This window comes from Anoplopoma fimbria, chromosome 10, assembly GCF_027596085.1.
Source record: "Anoplopoma fimbria isolate UVic2021 breed Golden Eagle Sablefish chromosome 10, Afim_UVic_2022, whole genome shotgun sequence".
NCBI classification, from domain to species: Eukaryota; Metazoa; Chordata; class Actinopteri; order Perciformes; family Anoplopomatidae; genus Anoplopoma; species Anoplopoma fimbria.
In genome coordinates, this window is record NC_072458.1 from 4,461,197 (window position 1) to 4,488,408 (window position 27,212).

The window sequence follows — 27,212 nt, forward strand, 5'->3', positions numbered from 1 at the left end:
GTCACAGCTAGTTGGCTTCCTTACTTTTCTGACTTACAGGTGCCAACTGTGTCTGAACAGGCTTTTTGCTAATCAATACTAAAACACAAAGCTGCTGTTTTTTAAATTGTATCCACTCAAGAGAGTTTTCAAAAAGCTGTCAGTGGCGAGAAAATATCCTTTTAGTGTTGACAGGAGGCAAACAAAGAGATAAATGATTTTTAAAATGTAATCAACCTTGCTTGGCGATGTTTGCAGTGTCTAAAATCCCATTACAGATGCTGGAATTGGGGGGCTGCTTAGGACAAACTTTGGAACCATTTTGCCTTTGGTTTTTCGGCCCACCCTAGAACATGGCTATTGGGAAAACACTTTTGCTCTTAAAAGTGGTTGGACACTTTCTCCAAACTAGTTATTTTCAAGCAAACTCTGGCTTTTAGTGTCTAAGTAGTCTATATAAGAAAGAGTTAAGTGGGAGACTGAATGGACTGTAGAGATAATAGCGAGAAGAAGAGCTAAGACTTCTGGGCAGAGAGAGAGCAGGAGGGACTATGAGATTCAGCGGAGGGATGAATAATTCAGAAGCGTGTTATCTCTCCTTCCTCTCCCTGGCCTGTCAACTAATTGGTCATAATGAGTTAAAGAGGGAGAGGGTGTGTCTAAGAGGCCCACAAGTGGTCCACTCTGATCCTGGCTCTGCTTCAGCTACACTAAAGAAAGAAGGAGGAGGAGAAAGGACAGAAGTAAGGGTTTGATGGGAAAGTGAGTGTTAGACTGGAAAAAAATGTAACAACAGTGATTTGAGCGAAGTGAAGTGGTCAAAGGTACACGTTAAACATGATTTCTATGCAATTCAGTCATAAACTCCACTTTAGTATCAGTTGTTGTGATATTAGTATCATGAAAGCATATGTTGACGTATGCGGACTTTGTGGCAGGCACTGAGTTACGTTTGTGTATCCAGTCCAGTAACATGAAGTAAGGACTTGGTATGAGGAGAGAAAGTGTAAACTTAACGAATACTCTTTATCCTGTTTCATGCTTTTGTTTTCCCACAAGGGGATGTGTGTCGGGGGGGGGGAGAAACAACACAATACTGCTCATAGACGAGATATTTATGACCCCAAATGTAGGCAGTCGGAAGGCAATGTCCAAGCTTTAAAAACGTACTTCCTGTGCTATAAGGAGAAAAACATTGCCACGTGTTAGCTGTAAGTGGATGCAGCAGTACATAAGGAGCAGTACCCTTTACCCTACAAAATATATGCTCTTTTGCCCACTGTCTTAGATAAGATATTGTGCAATGTCCAAGGAATAAAAGCAAAAAACAGCTCCCCAGCCCGAAATTCTCGATATTGGCCAACAGGGGCCGAGCCAGAAGTTGTAAGTAGTCAGGGCTCAGACCTATGGGGGGGCAGATTTTTTTTTCACACATTTACGACAACTATATGCACTGTTTTTCAAGCCATTTAATAATTGTATGCCTACAAATCTGTACATCATTTGGGAATTACATGATAGTTGCCAAGGATTCAAATCATCCTGTAGAGCCTACATCTAATTTTGTATCTAATTGTTCTCCATCCGTTAACACAATAAACCATAACACAATAAATGTGTGCAAAAATGGTCTGATGTTACTATCTTTAAGTTACATAACGTACATAGGTAGGGTAGGAATATGGCGTACACAGAATTACTAATATTGACACTTATTTTTTTATATACTGTGTTGGACTAGACTTCACAGAATGAATGTTAAAATGACAATTGTGCTTCATATGGATCAAAATCCCATAATAATCTGGGCTGCTCTCATTGCATATCAAGAATCTGCAACAATTAATGTGGTCTTAAATACTCTGAAGTGAATATTAGGAAAACTGTAGTGTTAGTATTAGTATTAGTATTAGTATTAGTAGTATACAACAACCCCCATGACAATATTAAGACAGACATAGATGGCAAAAATATCCTCAGTAAAATAACTTTTGCTCCATTCATTTGCCGGTCCAGTCTGAGAGACTAAAGAGAAATGACACAGAATTGAGGGTATTTTAAAAAACCTAAAAGATTCTGGGCTTTTGGAGAAAACAGTTGGTTGTTTTGTAGGTGCTGGCGTTTGCAGAGATTCACTGGGTGATGTAAGGCTTTCTCACGTGGCTCTGGACTCTGTCTTAAAAATACACATAACATAAAGACACTGACAGTTACACAAAGACACGCACGGACAGACACTGAAAGGTTTATTCTGACAGGGAGGGAGAGCCTCACTGACACTGGACTGAGGAGTAACACAGTACAGCCCTCCATGTGATGTGACCTGGGTACCAGTGCTTTTAATCACAGCAGAGATAACGCTAACCGACAGATAACGAGGCACAGAAGTCACCTCCCCTATAGCTACTGCATATCTGTCCCATACCAACTGACGGTTCACCATCAAAGAAGGAAGTCAAGCTTTAGGGTCATGGGGTCGTTGTCTTGGTGACCAACTGACAACAGAGTGGCAGAGATGTTTTTCTTTTTCTTTTTAAAGATATGTGTTTTTACAGGGTTCATGTGTTGACTTCACTACTGAGTCGACAAAATCACTGTCAGAAATCCAAATATAGTATAAAGGCCACTTTATCTACCATCACCATTTCATTTTCATTTATTTTATCCATTATATAGTAGCCTTTTTTACTTTCTTTACTGTTGAATAAAGACAAAAAAAGAATACAATGTTGGTGGTCCTCGGGAACAAATCACGACTTCCGCTGCTCGTTTAGCCTTTGTGTTTGTATGCACATGTTTGTTTAAATACTGTTGGCCCACACAAGCCATTAAGATAAAGTATTTTTTCCAGTGAGCACAATGGGAGGAGTCAGACTGTTTAGGTATTAATAGTTAATGTTTGTGTAGCAGTTAGATGAAGGGACAGATCACTGAGGATGCTTTGACTGACTGATAAACTGCCTGGCCAATATATATAAGCAGATATTAACTGTGATGCAACACCCATGGTTTTACAGAACCTGGTCTCTATCAAATGCAAAAAATACGTTAAAACAAGAGTTGCACTGCAGTGATTTTTAAACATTGTCAACGATAAATATTTCTTAACTGCAATTTTTAAATTGATATCTTCTCCTAAAAAATCCATTATCGGTCAGTCTTTATTGTGAATGACCTTAAAACATGTGTTGCACTAACAGCATCACCACACTATTCAGATCCTTAACATTACAGCAACCATTGTTTCCTCTGTAACTCATGTCAGCTCCTCCACCAGCGTTGCGCGTGACCCCGGCTCACTTTCTCACACCCCTTGCCTCAAACCGCTGATCCCAATCCCATTAACCCAAGTTCAAATGTTACAGTACACCGCTTTCCTTTTGTTGTTTCTCAATCCTCGAGAGATGCCCCTGACCCTCTGCAATCCATCACTGGAGATCCCTGCTGCCATGGTAACAGGATTAGACCTGCAGAGTAATGATGATTGGCCTGGAATCCAGGTGTAGTCCTGGTCCTGGAGGGGGGTAACAGAGTTTTGGATCGTGGTGGGCTTCACTGCGAATAAACTTTTCGCAAGTCACATGGTGGATTTACTGGTATGTCTTCAAGTTGAAGTCTTTCAATTAATGCAAAATACTTTGAAACAAATACAAAAAGATATCCAGAGGTGCCCAGAATTCACTCTGCTTCCTACTTGGTCTCAACAAAGACCCGTCCAAAACCTCCAGCCCTGCTAATCTAAGCTGTGTGTGAAGGTTGAGCTCACTCACTGGTTCAATGCTGAAATGTCAGCACTGGTGTGTGAAGTGGTGGCCCATACCCGTATTAAAGGGTCTGTAGACTTTGTGCTAATTGGCTAGCTGGTGCTAACAATACCCCAGCTAAATGTCAGAGCTCTCTCAGCACTTCGCCTCAACGCTGGTCGCATCTCTAAGGCAGCTCTGTACAGCACAGTTCACTGACGATAACTCCATAAGTAGCAAAGAGCAGAAGCAAAAAAAAGCATCAGAAACAAAGGAGTGCATCTGGATAGATTTGTGTTGGGCTGTAGTGGGAGGATGTGTGTGTGTGTGTGTGTGTGTGTGCGGTTCGTTGCTTACGCCTGATTATAAGGTCTTTACGATGGACACCATTTCTTCCAGCTTAGTGGACAACTGATGTCAATATTGTGCAAATAAATCAGGCGGTTTCATTTTCCCAGCCGCTCTTTTCGTAATCACACACATTTTCTTTAATTTATGTGGACAATTTCACACTGAATTGTCCTGATGTCATAAACTGCCCCCATCTGATACTCCCACCAGGTCAAAGCAGCACCTATCAGCGAGTAAATTGTCTGTAATTACTATTAATCCAGTTTCCATTAGACACACACCCATGAAACCTAACTCACATTGCGGATTTATCCTTCCTCTGTGGTTATACTTTAATTTCGCCCCATTTACTGGTTAGATATGAGACCACACTGGACATATTTCCTCAGCCTCTAACCATCTGTAGCACAGACATTTGCGTCATGTCACTGAGGCACAGGAAACCATCAGTGACAAGAACACTCCTTCTTACAATGAGTGTGCTACGTGAATCTATAGTACATACATGTATTTGTGTGTGTAAGCAGCTTCTGCACATATACAAACTTGGAGGGTATGTATTTCAAAAAAGCTATGAAATGCTGCTTGATTATGATACATAAATCTGTCTGATGATGATAAGAGGGCTTAATAATACTCTTGATGCAGATATAAATGATTAAGTTAACTGAGGAGACACAATAACACCTCCAATAACAGGCCAAAGCAATCCTTGTCATTTTGGAGGCTGTAGTTTGTGTTGTAGTACTTTTTTTCTAAATGACATTACAGTATATATAGTATATATAGTATATAAGGGTGCACAGTATTTCAAATTATGTTCTTCTACCCTTTATACACATTTAACTTATTATTTACAACTTCTATTGTGTTGAGCTGAGTCTCTATATTCCTTTTTTTTCAAATGAAAGATCATTTCTCCAGTTTGCAGTGCACATCAGCTTTTCTTCCAAGATCTTCTTGATACTTGTGGACTGATGTTCTGCATTCCAAGATAATTGTCACTTGTTTCCGTTCTCATTCCCAGGCCGTCAAATACCAACGCTTTATCACACCCCTCCGCATCTGATACCGATGCACAAGGCTTTCAAGTAGCTACTTCATTATTAGACACTCAGAGAAAATGCTCAAGGATTGTGACAAGTATAAAGACTGAAAAAACCCCCACACAAGACAGGGGGGTCAAACAAACACAGGACTTTCAACCAGGAGAACGGAGTTTGAGACCAGTGTTGTGTTATTTTGAAGTTACGTTAGTGATGTTTGTGAGTTGTTTTCTATGTTATAATATTTACTTAGTTTATGTTTTTAGCCCAACTCAGATGTTTTTCATAAACATATCTAAGTAGTTTTGGTTCGAATTCCAAGGTTTCTGTCTGAGATAGACTGGCCACTGGTCCAAGTGTACCCTCCCTTTCACCCGGTGCATGCTGGGATTGATACCAGCCCCATATGATTGTAATGGATGAAGTTTCTGATGGATATCTTTTCATATAGCTTGAGGAGTTGAGTTGGGGACAACCTTGCACGTGATTATGTTTGTGATTGAAATGCATATTTTATACTTTTGTTTGCAAATATTCAGCTAGAGGTGGATGGGTGGTGTGGTGTTAATGAGTTGGGGTTTCTAAACGCCTGGCTAAGGCGCTGACTGCAGTGGAAAAAAAAAAAGTGAAATAATTCTACTGGTTTCCTGAAGAACATGTTTTAAAGACTCTATATTTAAGGAAATTGTTTGTACAGTGTAACCAAGACAAGGACATTTAACAAGCAATCAAGTGTTTTTTGTGCTGCTTGTGGTCTAATTATTCCAAATTGATAGCGTTTGGAATAATGCCTTGAAACTACGGTCAGATCCAAAAGAGACCATTAAAATATTGTTATTGAAAATGTCACTTGGAATTCATGGATTGTTTTGCGTAATTAAGCCTCATTCTCCGGAAAAGAGTTGCTGAAATGTTTCTTTGTATTGGTTGAAGGCACCAATAAATCACTGAAATCCTCACAACTGCTTAAATGACTCCAGGAACTTCGTTTTGCAGCACTGCAGTCTTAATCCATTGTGTGTGATACTTCAATATCGCAGTGTGTGTGGGTCTGAAACAAACACCCAACGAGCAGGAGAAGCCTCTTGTATACCTGGTGGTTTATGCAACTAAAGGATTAGTTTCAATGAATCGAAAGCAGGGAACAAAGGGACTCAATTATGATGTGATGTAACATTGGCTGACTGTGTGCAAGCCCTGTGTGTGTGTCTGTGTGTCTGTGTGTGTAAATGGCAGATACTTTTATGGCTGCTGTGACTGCGAGTGACATACTCCAGCAAGGAAAATGTATCAGTCTAATTGGCACTCTGTTTGAAATGCATCATCTGCAGACAGACAATGGAACAGCGTGGCAGTCTGTGGCTCTTTGGTGAGTGTGTGAATGTGTGTGTGTGTGTGTGTGTGTGTGTGTGTGTGTGTGTGTGTGTGTGTGTGAGATCGTCTGGCTGAACAGTAGTAGTGTGCCTGCGATGGAGAGCGTGTGGCACTTTTGTCTGTGTGAAGAGCCTGTTTATGTAGTAAAGCAAATTATTTGTGCGAACGTGTCTGCTAGTGGCGTTTGTGATGCAAAGCGCCAAGGCTGCACCTTTGTGACACAACGCTGTTTCTCTCAGTTTTGTAAATAATTAATCTGTTCGCGTAATATTCCTGAAGGTTGTGGCATACAGAGGAAAACACACTCATTCCTCTTATTTTAACACAACACTCTCATGTCAGGTTCTCCCCCTCCCCCTCTCTCCCCTTTCTCTCTCTCTCTTTCTGGGGCATGCGCCACTACTAGAGCCCCTTAATCGCTCACTCAGCTCCTTTCCTTGTGAAAAAGCACTTTTCATCTCATATTTGTTTGTGTGTTGGGTTTTTGGTCCCTCCTTGAAAAGTTTGCTGTCCCAGAAGAAGAAGGAGGAGGGGGGGAAGTAACGGGCCGTGAGACCGGCCTGTTCTGAGTTGTGCTGCGACGTGCTCTGCAGCTACCTGCGCACATTTTGCCTGCAGTCGCTATTTAAGGAGAGAGAAACGCTATTAATATCGTTCTACTGTTTCAACCTTTCTCCTCTCCCTCCCTCCCTCCTCCCTCTCTGCTCACGACACACTCACTCCTCCTCCTCACTCCTAACTCACCTCTTTCCTCCCTTTCCCCCCTCTCCGGACAGAGCTTAATAGGTCCTCTCTTTATGGATTGTTTGTTAGCACTTAGCCGCTGTTGAGTAGGGAAGTATATGTGCGTTTCACTTTTATAAACACAGTTAGGGTGTGAAGTTCTGTATTTACAAGGTGACATTTGACAGATTTATAAATGTCTTTCTGCCTCTGCTATAAATAAAGGTCATGGTCTAATTGAGCCTTTTTCGTTACGTTTGTTTAAGCAGGTCTATATGTTTACCCGTGTGTGTCCTTGTGGAAGGTGTCACTGCAAGTGTGAGTTCAATAATTGGACCGTGTGTGTGTTCTCTTTTTGTTTGCAAGTTTGTGCAACTGCAGCGTGTGCACAGACGGTGGTTGTCAATTCCTGAATTCCTGAAAGGGGTCGTCAGAGCCTCATCGATCAGAGCTGGCACTGCACATACAAGCACACGTGCACTTTCACGTACATGTATAGGTACAGGTAAAGTGACATGACCCCTGTGCAGGGCTCTTTCACTTTATGTACAACTTCATCACTCACATGCTCTTTCTTTTCTCTGATTCTCTTTTTTTAATCTCTTTATTATTTCTCTTTGAGCCGTCAACCATCTGTCCTCACATCTTTCCACCTCAGATTCACCTGATTCTCTGCATCGCCCCTTTTAGTCCTCTCCGTCACCCTCTCCTCTCCCTCCACTTCCTCTGTTGTGTGTAACTGATAGCTGCTTTATCATCTAGTGGTGATTGAATCAAAGGTGCACTCTCCCACAGTCCAGCTCCGGTTCACCGGTATGGAAACACATACAGAAAAACACACTGTGTAATGCGGCATTTCACAGTGACAAATATGTTTATCAGCACTGGTTATGCCTATTTATCTCACTAAAATATTTTCACAGTCCAGTCTAAGTAATGTGAGATCTCCCGTCTCACTTATGTATACTTCCAGGAAAACAACAGTAAAAGCACCCAGCTAGCTTCCATTAAAAGCAATCTGGCTGCCCTGTTAGGCTGCTCTACATTTATTTGTTGTCTGCCCCACCAGCCGGCCCTCTGGAGCTTCACAGGACGTTAAACCTGTCTCACCTTGAGTCTTGTAGTGTGTAACAGTGATCTGTTATCGTTTCAGGAGAGAGATACTGTAAGTGGGACATGAATGAGTATCAACTGTACAGTATAGATGAAGAGTTGTGTGTTCTTTCTTTCTTTCTTTCTTTCTTTCTTTCTTTCTTTCTTTCTTTCTTTCTTTCTTTCTTTCTTTCTTTCTTTCTTTTTGTCTCACTGTGCTTGCACTTTTCATGATTCTCCACAGTGTCCATGAGACAAATTACACTCGGCCGGCTTTTTGGAGAAAAGTCAGATATTCTGTGTTTATAGCAGAGCATGCATTATTCTTTCTAAAAGTTCTGGAGCAATTACTAATGCAGACAGCCTTACAGTAAACCTCTTGAGCGGCTTACTGTTATTTCATTCATTGTATCATGACTGCCTTTTTGATTTGCTACATTACCAGTGGTGCATTTACACATCAAAATGTCCATTAAGAATGTATATAAAGAGACAGGCTTGAACTTCACTTTATCCTCCATTCACTCCAGGTTGGGTCACATGTTGTGGTGGATGAGACACTGTTACTTGTGGTGAATAGGCAGAGCCAAGGCATTGTGATCTTTATCTCAGAATATACAGATATTTTATGATTTATTTTATTGTCTTGGCCTCTCATCTCTAAATCCTGAATCGGGAATCCTTACCAGCTGTTTTTATTGAGATATTTCAAAATAATGATATCAGTAAAGCACTCAGAGCTGAGCAGATTTTTTCCTGATGTCCCCATGGGATCAACCTTGCTGATTTGGTGGATTTCGTCTGATACTTTGCATTTAATTGACATTTCCCTGAAAGGAGGGAGGGATGGTGGATGGGAGGTGCTTAGGTGAAAGTGTGCCCTCAGCAGAAATGTGACTCCCTCTTCAGATGCAACGGGCATTGGCCTAAATGTCTCCTTATCTGTTTCATTTATTAATATATTTATTTATTAATGTATTTGTGTATTTGTACATTTATTTATTTATTGGGAAAAGCGAGGCGTCGTCTTGGCGGGTGTCCCCGGGTCACTTTACTCCATTCAGTATGAGGAGCTTCAGCTGAACACTTAAGACAATGTGATCAAAGCGGACAACAAATGTGGATTTCCATTCATAGATGATGTAGAGGTCACTATGCTTAAAACATGATTAAATATTAGCTCGGATCTTGTGCTTATATGATATTTTCAGTAGCAACCAATCCTTAGAGTTTAGAGCCACAAACAGGCCGGGGCAGTTTGAAGTACGGAGAGATGGATTAACACATTAACACATAAGTGCCAAGAATACAATATCAATCATCATCAGACTTCTTTGTTATACTCTCAGTGTCACTTCAAACGACACCGTTCACTGACATGTACTTGGTTGGAGGACTTCAACATAGATGGTGGTATTTTCCAGCCGCATGTGAGTTTGACAGATATTGTGATTTGAGGCCTGCCTGTGGCTTGTGGTCTGAATGGGATGAGGTTTGAGGGGTTTGTTATGACGACACCAGGCAGATTACTGCATTGTGTTTACGCAAACTGGCTGCATAAACAGATATTATGACCCATGCTGGCAATAACTCATTGCGGTGTTCCGGAATTACTGTAAGTAAGCGATAGCATTACATTCGAGAAAATGTAGAGTTGCTTTCTTAACTCATTTCTAAGGGAAATGTTGCGTCTGCATTTTGTAAAAGCCAAGCTGTCGATCCGGCTATCTGTGCTCTGACTTGTTTCCTGTCATAAAGCACAAGTCGGTGAAGGAAACCACCCGAGATGCTTCCACAACTAATCACCTCCTTATGGAAACACACAGCGCTTTAAGTTAATTGAGAGGAAAAAGACAGAGAGTTTAGTCAGCACATTACTCAGTTGATGAACGACCAAAATGCATTGTTTGCAGCGAGTTATCTGAGTGTGTTTTTCCAAACTAACTCCGCTGTGGCTGAAACAAAAACCCCCCTCTGTTCATGCATCTCCGGGCTGAGAAATAGACAGCAGTCATTTTTGGGGTGTCTGTTTAGTCACGCTTGGTGTAAGGTGTCTTTCCAGCTGTCTAAGATCTACTTTCTCTTTTATTTGTGTCCTACCATCTGGAAACTGTGGCCAGCCAGGCAGACCAAGTTGCTCTTTCACTAACTCCTTACACATGTGATGGCCAAACACAATTTAGGCTTTTCAGACTGACTATATCTGAAAAATGGGGAGTAGCTCATTTTCACTGTTTAATTCACTATAGAAGAAGAGTGACTATTTGGGGTCCGTGAGCTTATGTGCATCAATTTATTGGTGTCACAAAAAAGGTTGAGAACACAGTTTTAGACCCTCAGGGTTTTAGTCTGAGAGGAAATAAGTCTTTCTTTTTGTTTCATCTTCTTCTAAATGATTGCTGATGAATGTATTATTTTGTTAGTGAGGTGCAAGTTTCACTTCTTGTTTTTCTGTCACTTTCAGATTTATTCTATGAACATTTGTCTGTGGAATCAACGATTAAGAATTTATAGATACGGTCAAGTATTTGTTTGTTTTGCATCAGCATCTGCTGCTTTGTTGAGCTACACACATTTTTAAAGCAGAATTTTAATGCTAGTGTTTAAACAACATTTTATAAGACACACATTAGCTGGGTGAGACACTTGTTGATTGACCCCATACATTGTTTGTACAAGCAGCTTATTACGACCCATTTTTAAGTTTTTTTGTTTTGTCAGGGACCTGTAGTGACTGTAGTTATTATGAACGGAGCAAAGGAGGAAGTCAGGTGATATAGTAGTGGTATAAAGAGCGACAATGTCTGCGTAGGAAGGAGGTCGGGTTTAAGGCAGGAAGGTCTATCTGTGGGTGCATAGTGCTAAAAGACCCATACTACATGATACGTTTGGTAAGGTACATACGCTACCCAACGTTTCGTTACTTATGTACGTAGGTTAATACAACCCACGTGTTAAAATTTGGTTTCTAAGTCAAAGTCCAAAGCACAACTTCAATACATGACACACCAACCTTTCTACAAGACACACACTTTACTACACAACACACCAACTCCACTACACAACACACTCACTACTACAATACACACACCCTGAGATAACTTCTGGGATTATATTTAAACTTCTGCTTTTAACCTCAACCTTGATCTTTTCCAGAATGTAACCAACTATTTTTTTTTTTTTTACTTAAACCTAACCAAACAGCCACAGTTTCACAACGTTAACAACATGTTTAAAACTTAAGGACACGTAAATGAGGCATGCTGATCTCCTGCCACTGGTGGGGACGCATATTTATGAAACGCTCCTGTGGGTTGTATAAGAGGGTATGAACAAACAAGTAACGGTAAGTTGATCGCATTACTAATCGCAGAGAAAGGGCACCATTGTGTGAGACCATGAGAATTGGTTCAGCGTCCAACAAGTGTTCTCTAACTTTGGGCTCTGACATCCAGACCAGCCGGACCAGCAGCTGCCACCTGGCTAATCCCGCCTTGCTGTTAGCTTTTCACATGGCAGAGAAGGCGGGAAGTGCTGCTGTGTGTTCGTGTGCGACCCCCTTCCCTCTCTCGGCTCTGGTCCTTTTTACGCAACATGTTGTCATACCACAGCACTCCGGTCACAGATATGTTGTTAAGCTGCTTCGGTCCTTGTCCAACATTGTATGGACGACCAACACCACAGTATACAATATGTTGGTGTTCTTACTGCTTTGTCTTAAACTAATCTAAACGAAAGCAAGTATATTGATGTAATTGATGCAAAATATAGGAAATGCAGAACTGTATTTACCTGCTGCTGCTTTATTAACCATAGGACCCACATACATACTTTCACATTTTCACATTTTGTATCTGTTTTTTCTATTTTTGTTATGAAATAGCTGATTGCCTGACTTTATATTGTGTTTGAATGCTGGTTATTTTCAGGTTTCTCTTGATCTTAACGAGATTGCCTGATTAAATAATTTTATTATATATATATATATATATATATATTGCCTGATTAAATAATTATATATATGTGTGTGTATTCATTTTTACACCAGTTTGCCCAAGTATGGTTCTCCAGCCTGCCCTCAGTGATCTTTTCTTTTAAGTCAACCCATATTTCCCACTTCCTACCAAATACCACCCATCAATTCACCTGATTGTCACAAAAGTTGATGTGATAAATAAATAAATAAAATTTAAAAAAACGAGCAAATTATAAAAACTAACATAAAATAACAGGAATAATACCTTTATTGACAGGTAATGAAAATACAATATGGGCTTTAAATCCTAACTATCTTGTATCAAATTCCTCCTGCAAAAACCTCTCTGCTGTCTGATACCTTGTTTTAATCTAGCTGTCAACAGGTCCTCTCGACATCTCACAACAGCTTTTTCCACTGTTTAAGTGGGACAGAGTGTGACGGTTGCCACATAAGTGCCAGCATTTTTCTTTTCAGCAGCTCACTATATCCAAGATAAATGTTTTTACTTTGAAGTTATCCTTAATGCATCACCCTAAGTTTATTTGATGTAGGTCTGTAACCTGTTCCAAAAAAGGTTTGACCACGAGGGAACTTGCACTTCTTTCACATCAAGGGTGTAATAGCTGAACGTGAGAATTTCACTTTGAACTAGAAACTTATGTGATAATAGTTTTGGCAACTTAAAGAGATGTTTACAAGTGTGCTCCTCAACTGACACAAAAGTACTGTAATGTGCGTTGTTTTAAACCAAAGATAACGATGGGAATTGTCTTGTCGAGACTTCCTTCTCCTGTGTCGCGGAAGAGACAAAGTGTTTATACTAACATGAAAGCACCTCGAACATAAGACACAATTTACCAGAATTTATGTTGTGTTTTACTCTGGAGTAGGTCTCAAACTGAAGTGGCCATTACGTTTGTAGGACAGTATGTTTTGTCACAGTTGAGCTGCAGAGTCCCAGTCTTCCTGTGAAAGAAGTACCAGCCATCTACATGTTTCTATTGTTAATTTTAACAGACATCCTGCTTAAACACTTTCAAAAGTAAACTACTTAAGTACATCTATAGCTGCTGCCTTTAATCCAGTCATGTGTATCCAGCAAAAACAAGATTATTTGACATTCAGTCACCTAAAAACAGCTAAACTTGGTGACATTGTTGTGATTCTTGTGCAACTGACCGTATTTGACTTGTCGTGCTGTGCTTGTATTACGTTACGGATCAACAAATTCTTTCCTGCTTATGTGCAATTTTGTTTTTCTCTTTTGGTTAATCACTCAGAGAGTGAACAAAGCATCATTTAATGAGTTGTATTTAGTCCATTTGTTTTTTCACTGCGTGTTATTTCTGATGTGTGTGTTTTGATATAGATTTTCTGACCAGTTTGTGGCTCTGCATTTCAGTTTTTTGCTGGTGTTCAGCTGCTTGGTGTTGTCCGTGTTCTCCACCATCCCCGACCACCAGAAGTTTGCCAACCAAGGCCTCTTCATCCTGGTACGACCTTTTCCCTCTCTCTCCTTCGCTACACAAACACACACATATGACCTCAGCAGCCATACCCCTTCCTTTAATACACGCCATCTCACTTACAGCAGTCCATTCATATATGCTTGCGTACGTGTTGCTTTGTTCGCCTGTGGAGGCACAGACAGCCATGTAAGCAGGTGGGAGGATTCAGGTGTTGTTGACTGCGCAGGAAATCACAGATACACACACACTAATCTTAATAGCCATCCCATAAATCCCCCTCTTACTCCGTGCTCCAGTTGCTTTAGTGAAACGTAATGGACACTTGCTTCCTCCTGCTTAACCTGACTCGTCCTCTTTCACTCACCCCTCCTCCCACTTCCTCCCACCTTCCTCATCTTTACATGCTATTAAACGGTCAGACTCTGACTTTCACATTCCCTCTGTTCACTCTTTCGATCAATCACCTGGCCATTAGCAGGCAATCAGCCATTAGTGGACTTTACTTACACGAAACATTGGCCCTAATGACAGATTGGTTCAGTGCACATTAAACCGCCAGTACAGTCCAGAAACCTGAAGGTAAGAAAGACAAAGAGAGGGAGAAAAATACCAGCAGAGAGGCGTGTTAAAAGGCTGTGTGTGTTATGATATAAACTTAATTTTTAATATTTTATAAGATAAAACAGCATGAAGATCGCTTTGTTGCTTTGTTACATGTTAACCTTTATTTTACCAGCTAGGTCTAATGATTTTATGACAATTAATTAATAGAGCATAGGAAATATAAATCACTTAAAGATTATGCTCTTCACTTATCAGTATTTACCACGGATTTAGAAATGTTGATCGGTCGTCTGCAGTGTGGGGGAGGTATGTTTGTGATCTTTTGTGAAGAATGGAAAATTGACTTTCCATCTTCTCCGCTCTCTTTTTAACTTTTTATGCTGCCATATTCACATGGATGTTTGCTTCATAAACACCAATATGATGCTTTGAATATAATTAATATCTTGAATTGTTGAATGTATTGTTTAAGGGGAGACCTTTCTGTTGAAAAAATGTATACACATGCTAAAAAACAGATACATACATTAATAAAAAGGTTCATGGGTAGGTGGCGGAACATTTGTTTGGATGATCTGTCAAACTCTACGCTCCCTTGACTTCTGCATGTCACTGACCTGTGTGTGTGTGTGTGTGTGTGTGTGTGTGTTTTTTTGTGTGTGTGGTTTGTAGGAGTTTGTGATGATCGTGGTGTTTGGGTTGGAGTACTTCATCAGGATCTGGGCAGCTGGCTGTTGCTGCAGATATCGTGGATGGCAGGGACGGCTGAGATTTGCCAGAAAGCCCTTCTGTGTCATAGGTTGGTTTGTGTGCGTGTGTGTGTCTGTTAGTGTGGGTGAGCAGTTCACAAACCTACGTCAAAGTCCTGTGTGTGTGTGTGTGTGTGTTCATGAGAAAGTTGTGTGTTCACCTCTTCTCTGTGTGTTTCCTCTCTGAACATCTCCACAGACTTCATAGTGTTTGTGGCATCACTGGCGGTGATAGCAGCTGGGACGCAGGGCAACATCTTCGCCACGTCAGCCCTGCGCAGCATGCGCTTCCTGCAGATCTTGCGTATGGTTCGTATGGACCGACGGGGAGGCACCTGGAAACTACTGGGCTCAGTGGTTTACGCTCACAGCAAGGTGGGAATGACAGCCTGCTAAATATAGTCCTCCTTTTACACATGCTCTACTACAAAGGCACACTTTCTCAGGTTTATATAAATGCCCTACATTTGATGACACTGGTTAGTAAACATAAAAACAAAGTATGGTAATTCATGGTAGCTGCATACTGTACAGCTTTATGGATTATTATAAGAGCTGGAAGGAGAGAGTTATTAAAAGGCTGACGATGATGGTCATGATGGTAATTAATGGGATTAATAACTTAATAACTCTCAGTGTTGAGGACTATGTGGTGAGTCTACAGATGACCAGCTGTGACTTCATTACACTCACTGCCCTCAAACACCAAACTCCCCTTTAGCTGCTCATTTTAATGCAATTAGTTGTTGGGTTTTTGTGCTGACCTAAACAGCTGACACCCTCCGGTCAGCTGCAGAACTCAGTTAGAGCGACGGTGGTGGTAATGATGATGACTTGATGCATCAGCTGTCCAAGCAGAACTGTCCAGCCAATTCAAAAGTAGGTTCCAAATGTGATGATGACGGGGAATTTAGCCGATAATGATGATAGTGATACGGTAAGGACAGCAGGGATTATGATAGTAAAGATGCTGTTGTTGCTGCTGACAGGTGAGATTGATTCCTTCTCTCTGTGTCTCTCTCAGGAGTTGATTACCGCCTGGTACATAGGTTTCCTGGTCCTGATCTTTGCCTCATTCCTCGTCTACCTGGCAGAGAAAGACATCAACTCAGATTTCAACACCTATGCAGACTCCCTCTGGTGGGGAACCGTGAGTACCGCATAATAAACACAGGATCCCTGAGGCTTAATGTATCAAAAATTGTCTTATTGACAAAAAATGAGGTTGACAGACAATGCAGATATAGAGATGCTTATAGTATTTGTAAGACATCTTGGAATAGTACAACCAAACAATAAAAATATAGATCACATTTGTATTATAGTCCTTGACAACTGTAAATGATGTCCACTCGGAGGCATTGCTAAGTGTTATTCACGCTTTCCAGATGTACTTCATTGTTCGTGTGGTAAAATATTAATCGGTGAGACATCCTGTTCCCTTTAAGAAGGTATAACTGAAAATAGGAGCTCCATTAAGAGGAATGAAGACCTGTTACAACAGGTTATAACAGACCTGTTATTTCAATGAAAAGCAGCAACGTATTTCATTTTTAGTTATTATACGCATAGAGGTAATTAAGTCTAGCCAAAGTGGTCGTAATTTTAATTTTCCCAGGAAAAAAAGAGAGAAGCATTTTTGATTTACTATTTTAAAAGTTTATTTCCAGGGAGCATGAATGAGGACTTCTTAGTTAAGCCACACTTATATGGCTTAGTAAGAGTTCTCTATGTTTTTTAAATCTTGTTGTTCTTTTAACTCTTTCTATATTTAACACTGCAATAAAAGTATGTAGTATAAAGTATGCCACATCGAATAGGCACATTTTGGGTTAAGGCCTCTTCTGTACAAACTAAGGTTGGTTCAATTTGCTTCTCTATTTGATTGTGGTAGAGTAAATACAGACAGGAAATGTGGGAATAAACCTTTGAGAACTGTTTTGTGTCGTATAGACTTCAGATGATATGAGAATCATCAAGGAGGCGCAGTCAAGGAGAAGGATTATCGAAAATATTTACCAAGATCTGCTAACACATATTTAAAGTAACATGATTTTAAGAATTGACGACCCCAGATACTCTCAAAACATGTGACGAAATATTCCCATAGAATTAAAATGACACAAAGCACAGGTTTAAATCAACTCTAGTAACATACAAAATGCCCATCTATATTTTTTCACCCACCCAGATCACCCTGACAACCATTGGCTACGGGGACAAGACCCCTCGTACTTGGCAAGGACGGCTCCTAGCTGCCGGCTTTGCTCTTCTGGGCGTCTCCTTCTTTGCCCTGCCCGCTGTAAGTACCCTGTATGTTCACATCTTTATATTTACTCACAGCCCTGTCAGTGGCGCCTTTCAGCCCAGCGACAATTGCTCTCCTGACTTTGTTTTGACCTCTGACCCTCAGGGAATTCTGGGGTCAGGCTTCGCCTTGAAGGTTCAAGAGCAGCATCGACAGAAGCACTTTGAGAAGAGGAGGATGCCTGCTGCCAACCTGATACAGGTAACAGCCACAGTGAGTCATTTAGGCTGTGGTAATATGTTACACACAAGTGCAAGGTTTCACTTTCTGTTTGTGTGTATTTGTGTATTTCTTTAGGCTGCATGGCGTCTCTACTCTACAGATGCCAAACACTCCTATCTGACAGCTACATGGTACTTCTATGACAGCATGTTGCCTTCATTCAGGTGAGTCCTCGCATCCGTCCGCACGCTCAGAGCTAAGTGGATTCAACCGTCAGAAATCTGTTGTTGTCTTTGGTTAATTGTTTGATGTGTTGTTCTAAATGCTTGATTTTAGAGTTTCAAACAGTGAATTGTGTAAAATAATTAGTGTTTTTTTCGTTCCTGCTCATATATTTGTAATATTATCAAAACACACAACACATATCAGAAATGCAACCTTTAGTCCTTAAAGAACCCTGAATGCAGTGGTGGTTTAAAGGGGACACATATACATTTGGGTATCTGAGGTGCCTACTAACCTACAAACTGTGAAATAAGACAACCCTGTCAAGGGTGTGACCTGCCTGGAAAAATAAACGTGTGATTCAACAAGCTATTCAGATTTGGCTCCCCATCCTATGTCACAGAAGGGCTTGTTCGAAATACGTCCCCATCTGAGTGTGTCCATCCACAGCTTGAGGACTACCTTTGCAAAGGTGCTCCAGACTTAATGAGACAGGTGCTAAAACGGAGTGTCTCAGACAAAAAGACATGAGAATATATATATTTTTTCAAACATTAAAGCCTATAAACATGTTATAGTAAAACCCATAAAAAGAAGAATGAACTTGAAAATGAGATAACAAAATATGTCCCCTTTAAGTAAAAAGGAATGGTGTATCCTGTAATTTCTAAATTATAATTTTTTTATTCATTCTGAGCAAAGCCCTTTAAATGCTTCTGCCACCACTATACAATTACATTTTCATTACCTTTGTTCTATGCAGTGGTTTGTTATATTTTGCATTCATGAATTAATTTGACTAATTTTGATTTGCTTAAAAGGAAGGGAACATGAGGAACTCATCAAGTTCATTAATTCAAAACTTTCACTTTGCAATATTTTGAATACAAATCTTCACTTATATTAATAGTCTCAAGTATCCCTCTTCTTTTGAGCGTTTGGACCATTGATTTGGCCTTTTTGTGAGTTTTTCCATATTTTGTTGTTTTTTGTTCATTTGTCATGTGTTTTTTTTTGTGTTTATTTGTGCGTGTGGGGGTGTCAGAGAGCTGACGCTACTGTTCAGTCACCTCCAGCGACAACGTAACACCAAGAAGGTCATCCCCAACTCCCACCAAACGCTGCTGTCTGGGCTGCGGCCCTACAGCCTCCCCTACCTGTCAGGGGACAGGTACGCACCCCGCCACCTCTAACAGCCTCACAGCACATACAGACAGGTGGCCCAATGTCTGCCTACACTCACACACAGACACCCAAACACACTCAAAACAGTAACAACAGGGACTCACAGAAGAATACATTCAACAGGTGTACAAAGGGAATCAACGCTGACTGCTTCTGGAGCTTTCCGCATGGATGAGTTGTGTATCTAACAATGTTTCACTAACACTGATCTGAGACCACTGTGTTGCAGGCCCCCCCCTCCCTTTGCTCCTCTGCATCTTTGTCTGCTTAGCTCAAACTCTTCTGCACCGCCTTTCGTGTTCACTCACTGGTTGCCTCTTCCTGTCTTCCTCTTTCTTTCCCTTTATTTCCATCGTGTCTTTTCAATGCCCATCCATCCTCCATCCTTCATCTGTTCTCAGGAAGGCAGAAGTTCCATGCAGGTTTGTTCTTCAAGTCATGAGCTGTGCTTGTGTGTTAAAGGTCATTCATTGGTAGAGTTGATTTGCTGCATTAGGTTCATAAAATGTTTAGCGTAAACCTCAAACAAAAGCCAAGATAGTAAAGGGCTGATTATGTTAATTGTATATATTGGACTTGTGCATGCATTAGACGGGAGAAGCACCTGAATAATACAAGTTTAGCTGTTAGAAAATGTCTTCGTTTTGAGGAGCTGCTGTCCCACAATCATGTTTTACGGGCTGTCTTGATGAATATACTCAGGTGAAGCATTACCCACTACCTTTGCATGAATCTTCCCCACCCACTGTTTCAAACCCACCTCTTCACTTCTCACCGACTGTGTCTCAATAATCCAAAACTGGCTTCCAGAAGTACATTTCCATTTCCAGTTTTAGGGATTGGAACAAGATCAGGAAGGAAAAGATCTGTTTTGGATTATTGAGATCCCACACTTCAGTCCTCACCACCTCACCCTCTTCCCCTGGCTTTCGCCATTTTATCCTCACGTGTTAACCACGTAACCCAGGTTGTGTCCCAGAACTTCTCGTCCTCCTTCACCTTCCTCTCCGATTCTCCCACTCCTCACCTCCCCTCACCCTCTGTCCCTCTGCCTTGTGTATCTCCTCAGTCAACTCCTTTCTAAAAAACGGGGTATCTTCCGGATTCACGCTGGCCGCAAGCAGAGGTATCCATGGCAACAAGCCTGTGCACGGGGCACGCAAAAAATATACACTACTCTTACTCATTTAACGCACATCCTACTCATCTTGCCTGAAACACTCAAAACTTTGTGGACTGGTGCAGCGGCTTGTTAAATGTTTTGTTACTGTTGTCTTATTTTAAACAAAGTCCTGCACTTATCAATTAAAAACTTAAAACAGGCACTACATTCTGGTCCACAAATGCTTGAGTAAATCCTCCACTATGAAGAAATGCTGTGATCTTCATTTCTGATAGGACGTTACTCCAGCTCAGACTTTCCTGCTGGAGAAACTAGGGCTGATTTTGTTTGGTTTGGCTTGAAAGTCAGGATAAACCATGTGTTGAAAACAAAACATAAGTCCCTAATGGTTAATGACAAAGTGACAAAAATACATGTTCCTAGTCAGCTAACATTGAATGTTTTATCAAGTCTAAAGAATTGCCGTGCTCTTGACTTGCTCTATGTTTTCAATTCAGTTGTTTGGCTCATTTATAGTGCCTTCTTGGAGAGAAGGTTTAAATGATTCAGCATGCTTTCCTATTTGATATTTTTCCATGTAACCTTTCAATAAAATCTGTAGGTATGTGTGCTATATTTTTGAAAGGTTTTTAAGTGCCTAAAGGTTTGTGTTTGCATGCAATATTCTTTTAACGTCTTGGAAAAATTCAGTGAAGTTTATGGTCCTGAATGCATCCAAATCATTTGCTTGCTCTCCCAACAGCATGCAAAGCTCTTTCACTCTATCTTCTCCTCCAGTCCACTTGAAACATTTCAGCTTGCTTGTATGAAATGCTGTTCCCACTAACCTCCCATAACTATTTAATTTTTAATTTAAATGGCCAGCTGACACACACGCATGCACAACAAAGAGTATATCATTGTAAACATGTGGGAGTGAACGGCTGGGCTGGAATTGCTCTGTGGTGCATGATGTTTGCATTGCCTTATGGATCCGTGACAGTGTGTAACATGAAAGTGGCTACAGGGAAGGAGTGGTCTCAAGAGCATGCTATAACAACCGTGTTAGGAATCAATCTGTTGGAGAGAATGGGTACCAAATAGCTTTCCTCCTGTAAATAGATGACATCACATACCGGCCTGCGTCGGGTGGTTGTGAGTGGTATAGAGCACTTTAATGAGAGACACCTTCTGCACGGCTGCACTTTGCAGCCGATGTTTTGATGCGTTTTCACTCTGTTGAAGGGATTAGGAAAGCGTGTCTTTATTGTGATGGTGGGTGGAATATTTTCCGCCGGCCCAGCACTACTGCAAGCCTTGAATCAGGTTTCAGTCGGATTTTGCTGAATCAGGTGCTATGATAGGCACATTAAATTAGCAAATCTGCAGGGCAGAATCAGTTTTTTAGCAATATTGCGTGGTCCCTGTGGTCAAACTGCCTTTATGGTAAGTCAGCTAGTCTGTCCTTTCGCTGTTTGTGTCCCTGTTTTGTCTGTTTGTTGACAAGTTTCTCTGATATTTGTTGTAAAAGGCAGAGGCCATGTTCTGTTGTGTCACTTTAACTAACTAACTCTTTTCTAACAAGCTCAGGCTGCCGTTCTGCTGCTCCACTAAACTAACAGCTTAGTTTTCCATTAAGGTCAAAGGCATGGACATTGTGATCATTGAGAAAAAGAATTATTGATTCAAAAAGAATAATGGGCTTACAGATGTTGACTCTGTAATCTTCACTGTCAGCAGTAAAATGGGCTTTCGGGATCGAATCAGGATGAACAATTCTCGATCATCGCAAACCATCAGGAACAAGGCGTCGCCGCTGTCCCCGGGCGCCGGTGTCCGACACTCTCCCAGTCAGGAGAACGTCCCCGAGGCCACCAGCCCGGGGAAGGTCCAGAAGAGCTGGAGCTTTAATGACCGCACACGCTTTCGCACCTCCCTTCGCCTCAAACCACGTCCACCTGTTGACGGTAGGCAACGCACAGATATCCAAACACGTTACACTCACAAGGATCATTCTTGCATGATAATGTTTCTCCTCCTGTCTTGGCTCAGTGGACGGGGTTGGGGAGGACAGTGTAGAAGACAAACCATACTGTGACGTGTCCATGGAGGAGGTAATCCCAGCAGTGAAGACACTCATACGGGCTGTCAGGTGAGTCCGGCCATCAACAGATTATTAGTTATACCTGTAGTGGAAAATCTACAATTGTTATTGTTATAAAGGTGCACACATACGCTGTTCCTTCTGCTACCTTGGAAAGGTCACACCCAGTTAAAAGCAATGGAAATGTGTTTTTCACATTCTTAGTTCCTTTGGGCACTAACATTAAAACATTATTTTTTTCCAACAGTTGAGACCTCCAATTACAATAGTAGTTGAAGTGAAATATAAAAAAAAATGTATGGCCATGTCTTAAAACCCAATAGATACAACTTTTTACAGTTTACATAAAAAAACAAATTACACTGTAAAAATACTAAGACACTGTTGTAATAATATGAAATATGTGTTCATAGGAGAAGTTATAATCATATTTAATATACTAACCGGCTGCAGCCAAGTGCTAGAAATGGCTTAATCAGGTTGAGTTAAAATCAACAGACATAAGGATAAATACAATTATAACTGTACCAAATAATTTAGGGTACCATTAAAAGCTTCAAATGTATATAAATGTGAAACCTAGAGGTTTTTGTCTCCTTGCTTGCGGACTAAGCTCCTTAAGGTGCAAGCTGGAGCTGTTGGGCCTCTGGTTATTGATAGAATAAGGTCACTTTGGTCAGATGAACAACCCATGCATGTGTATGCAGACATGGGCGCTTCTTACGATATTTGTGAACATGCGGCCCCTCCATTAAGGCGCTGCAGATTCAGCTAACAGTATAACTGTCCTCTTAGGACAGAGGTAAGCTTAGTTCCCTTATGTGACCTTGTCGCTCAGCAAACACAGCTCATTCTGACCGGACATGTGGCGTGATAGTAGAGTACACACACACACACACATACGCACAAATACCGTACAAATGAAGGATCACAGTACATTACGACGGTGCAGAGAACAATGATATTGTACCGTATAGACAAGGACAGCTGTAATAACAATTGATTAAGAGCGTTGCTGATGTTGATGTTTATTGCTGTCACTGTGTCATCTCTTTGTCGACTACAAGCTTGGATGTAATGTCACAGTAGTATGTCAGCGATGGATGTCCTTACACAATGTGTTTTAAGACACTTTGAATGAATTCAGCTTACAGTCATGAAGAAAAGAAAAAACTCTGCACACATAAACTAGGTACTCATAAATCATGGACAGTGTGTGAGTGAAGAAATGCTCTGTTTGCAAATCTATACCACAATTAAAATAATTAGTAATTACTCATGTGCGAAATGCACAAATACATAACCTTCTGTTCTGAAATGTGAAGATATCCCATAGGATTACCAACAATATCATGAATGTAACCTCCCCCTACACACACACATACACACACACACACACACACACACTGGCAGAGTAGCAGCGTAGAGTTTTTTACTGATGGTGGCAGAAAAAAAATAGAATTGCTCGCGAACATCTGGTGTTGGGGACAGGCTGGTCTCCAGTGAGGTTTGATGAGAGCGGATTATATTGACTCTCTTTTGGGTCACTGATGACAGCGCTGTTCCCTCACAGCATATGTCATGGTAGTGCTATGTGGTGTGTGTGGTTCCATATGCTCTTTGTGAAGCTCTTGAATGAAGATGGATACGTGCCTGGAAATAAACCCTTTGTTGGGCATCCTGGTGTTCTAGTTGTTAGAATGCATATTGTATAATTATATCATCAACAGTGCTGTCTTGATTCTTCTGTTTGTTGCGTGTAGATGAGTGTAGATATATATAGATTGAATGATCCATCCTTCTCCCATCTATGCTCTCTTCAAAGGCACGACACTCCTTTGACAAAAACAATCAATTTCCCTCGGAGGACATTGAAGTTGCTGGTCTTCCGTTTGTTTGTGTTATTGTGTGACAGTGTAAAATCAAAATTAACCCTTTAAAACACCAAAGTCACACAGATATTGCAAACTAACCAACGGATTGAGGCAGTAGCAACTCCCATCTTCTGCGAGGTCAAATTTCTGTTTTTGTGGTTTAACCCAAAACAAAACTGAAATCTCTCAAAGAGTTTGTTTCAGTTTAAAAAAATAAATCAATTGTTAAGCAACAACTATTTCAACAACTTTAGAAAGAAAGGGCAGTTTGGAAATGAGAGAATATAGGAACTGAGAGATCCATATACTTCTTTACGAAATCTCACAGGTAGGATGTTGAGAACACAGAAAGAGGGATTCGTTCTGATCTCATTCAACCCATTCCAAAGAAATCAGATCAACCAAAATAGAAATTTTCCGTCCTGATTTAATAATTTGTTTTCATTATGCCACTGATCTGGTATTAAATGACCTCACCTCTGGTTTGCACTTGACTCAGCAGATTTCTCTGACCTCAGCTGCTCTGTGCTGCAGTCAATAGAAGAGAGGGAGTTCATATAGATAGTGCAGGTGTGTAAACAGCAGGTGCTTCACTGTGGTAACACATACACATGCAGCCGCCTTGGCGAGTTTCATGATTGATGTTTGTGAAACACAGAATTTCGCAGCAGGCCTTAGTGCTGAGACTTCACTTTAGAGAGGCACATGTGGTTTATCAGTGCCTGGCTGCCCGAATAAATGTGTACAGTGTTCTGTTTATGTACGGAGAGAGTAAGAGAAGAAGAAGAAGAAGAAGAGGAGGATGGGAACACAAGGCCTTATGTATCTCTGTGCTCTCTCTACTGTGACTCTCCTCACGCACAAATCCAATACTGCACAAAACACAAAAAATTCTGCACGTTTGCAGTCTTGGATGAAGCTCCTATTTTATTAAACAAATAGTTTGGACATGCTTACAATTTATAACCATTTGATCTTTAGTCATCGTCATCAGTTTTTGTAGCTTTTCAGCTGTAATATCATATAATGTTTACGTCGTATATATTTCTCTGTAGGAGTGATTGAATACACATACTGTAGCTTGTGCGCTAAGATTTAGTCCTCTTAGCAGGTAGGTAGTCGTATCTGGCGAAGGATCAGGTTTGCCCCTGCAGTGGCTCACCCCGCTTGGCCCCACCTAGGACTGGTGTCAGCAAAACAGTCATTGTTAAGGCACAGATTAAACCCTGCTATTGGAGACTATCAGGGATCCACCTTTGCTGAATTGCAAAAATATTAGCACTCGCTATGCAAGCATTTTGGGGCACAGATGACACTTCCTGTCCCTCCAATCATTTATTTTACTTCTCAACTTCCTTACATCAGGAAGGTATTATATGTTTCAGTGAGCCAGCTAATGCCAGTGACTTCTACGCCACAGGTGGAAGTTTTCTGGGGGGAGATGGGGCCACACTCAGACCATGTATTATGATAGCTATTTCATCGACTGAGAAAAAGAGTCAGCATTTCGAAGAAACCCTCAGAGGATCCAAATCAAAAGTCCCCCAAGTCTCCCCCCACAGCCTTTCTTTTACCCACACCTGAGACCCACCCCGGCAAAAAAATTCTGCATCTACCTGCAAAATAAGTGAAAGGCTGCCTGCAAAAATACCCCAAATGCAGGAGTCATCAAGAAAAAAGAGTGCTGCGTGTGGGGAAGAGTGCGCTGACGGCTGCTATGGCACCAGCTGTAGACCACCACTCCTCCTCCTCTCGCTCCTCTTCTCCTTCCCTCACACACTTTTTATCATTCTTTTGTTGCAGCAGCGGTCACTATACATTAAACTGTGCTCCGTATGTGGCTGCTGTAAGTGCAAGTGCTGCAGACCTCAACAAAGTGGCTATTTCAGAAAACTGACCCCTCTCTCAAGTTCAGATTTCACTTGCTCCCACTAAGCCCAGGTGTGTGTGGTTGTGTAAGTGTGTACATAATTTTGACCCCAGATGTGTGTTGGTGTAGGAATCTGTGGCATTATATTTTATGTATTTTTCTGTGTGTGTGTACGGTTGTGTACACAGATATGTGTGTGTGTAAGTGTGATGCTTTCTCAGAACAGCTGAGTGCTTCTGATCTTCTGCTTCCCACACCTTTGATGTGATTTCTTTTCTTCCTCCTGTGAAAGAAAGTGGGAGTATTATAATGGACTTAGTCGTCTGGCTGTGTCAGATAGGATTTCTTAGTTTAAAAAAATATCCCTTCTTCCTTGCCCTTCCACTCTCGCTCACTCCTCCGTCTCCCCCAGCTGACTTGTAGCACAATCCATCAAAGGGTGAGATGACAGCTTCATCATGCATGTTTTGTCCCGCATACATTTGGTGTTTCCAGAGCTTCTGCGGAGCAAGCATCTCCGAGCCGCCTATCTCGTAAGTGGTAAGAAGGGAATTGAATGACACACCCAACACAGAAAGCCAGAGGCACACACACACACACACACACACACACACACACACACACACACACACACACACACACACACACACACACACACACACACACACACACACACACACACACATACACACACACACACAAACACACACACATGCTTAGACTTTCCTCCGCTCCCTTCCTATTATCTCTTTGCACATCCTCCACTGCCTCCAGCATGACGCCCAACCAGACACACTCCGGCGGAGGAGGATGTCAGTTATGTGTTTGCCGGGTGCAGTAGTGCCGGGTCAACATTCCTCGGTGTGATTCCCTAATTTTGGGATGTGGGTGGTGATGTGAGCGCTGGGAGTAAGAGCAGCTGTGGTCCAGGAGGAGTGTGTGTGTGTGTGTGTGTGTGTGTGTGTGTGTGTGTGTGTGTGTGTGTGTGTGTGTGTGTGTGTGTGTGTGTGTGTGTGTGTGTGTGTATTACCCATTAGGATTTTTGCTAATTGCTGAAACAGCAAGCACTGATAAGCAACTGTTTCCAGGAGATGTGTCATCATCACAATACATCCACATGGTTAAGTAGGGGGGCGACTCTGCTCTCTTTATGGGGCTGTTGGTGAATGATAAGGCCACTCTGACTGTAATTAATCTTGTTATTTTCAGGGTCTCCCACATCGTTTGATAGCTGTCCTGCCTCTGCATTTTTCCAAAGGTTTACTGTACATCCACACGTGGGTGTTCAGTGTGACAAACTTTAAAGGTGTTCA

The 27,212-nt window shown here is 41.3% G+C and overlaps 1 protein-coding gene across 1 annotated transcript in view; it reads left to right on the forward strand.

Moving 5' to 3' along the window:
* LOC129096746 (potassium voltage-gated channel subfamily KQT member 4) overlaps positions 1–27,212 on the forward strand; it is a 40,778-nt gene that overhangs the window by 12,184 nt on the left and 1,382 nt on the right. The window contains exons 2-12 of the mRNA XM_054605368.1: positions 13,690–13,780; positions 14,993–15,119; positions 15,269–15,444; positions 16,094–16,219; positions 17,261–17,371; positions 17,483–17,578; positions 17,675–17,763; positions 18,810–18,935; positions 20,019–20,075; positions 21,789–22,018; positions 22,104–22,203. Of these exons, the coding sequence (XP_054461343.1) occupies positions 13,690–13,780; positions 14,993–15,119; positions 15,269–15,444; positions 16,094–16,219; positions 17,261–17,371; positions 17,483–17,578; positions 17,675–17,763; positions 18,810–18,935; positions 20,019–20,075; positions 21,789–22,018; positions 22,104–22,203 (1,329 nt within the window). The remainder of the gene's footprint in view (positions 1–13,689; positions 13,781–14,992; positions 15,120–15,268; positions 15,445–16,093; positions 16,220–17,260; positions 17,372–17,482; positions 17,579–17,674; positions 17,764–18,809; positions 18,936–20,018; positions 20,076–21,788; positions 22,019–22,103; positions 22,204–27,212) is intronic.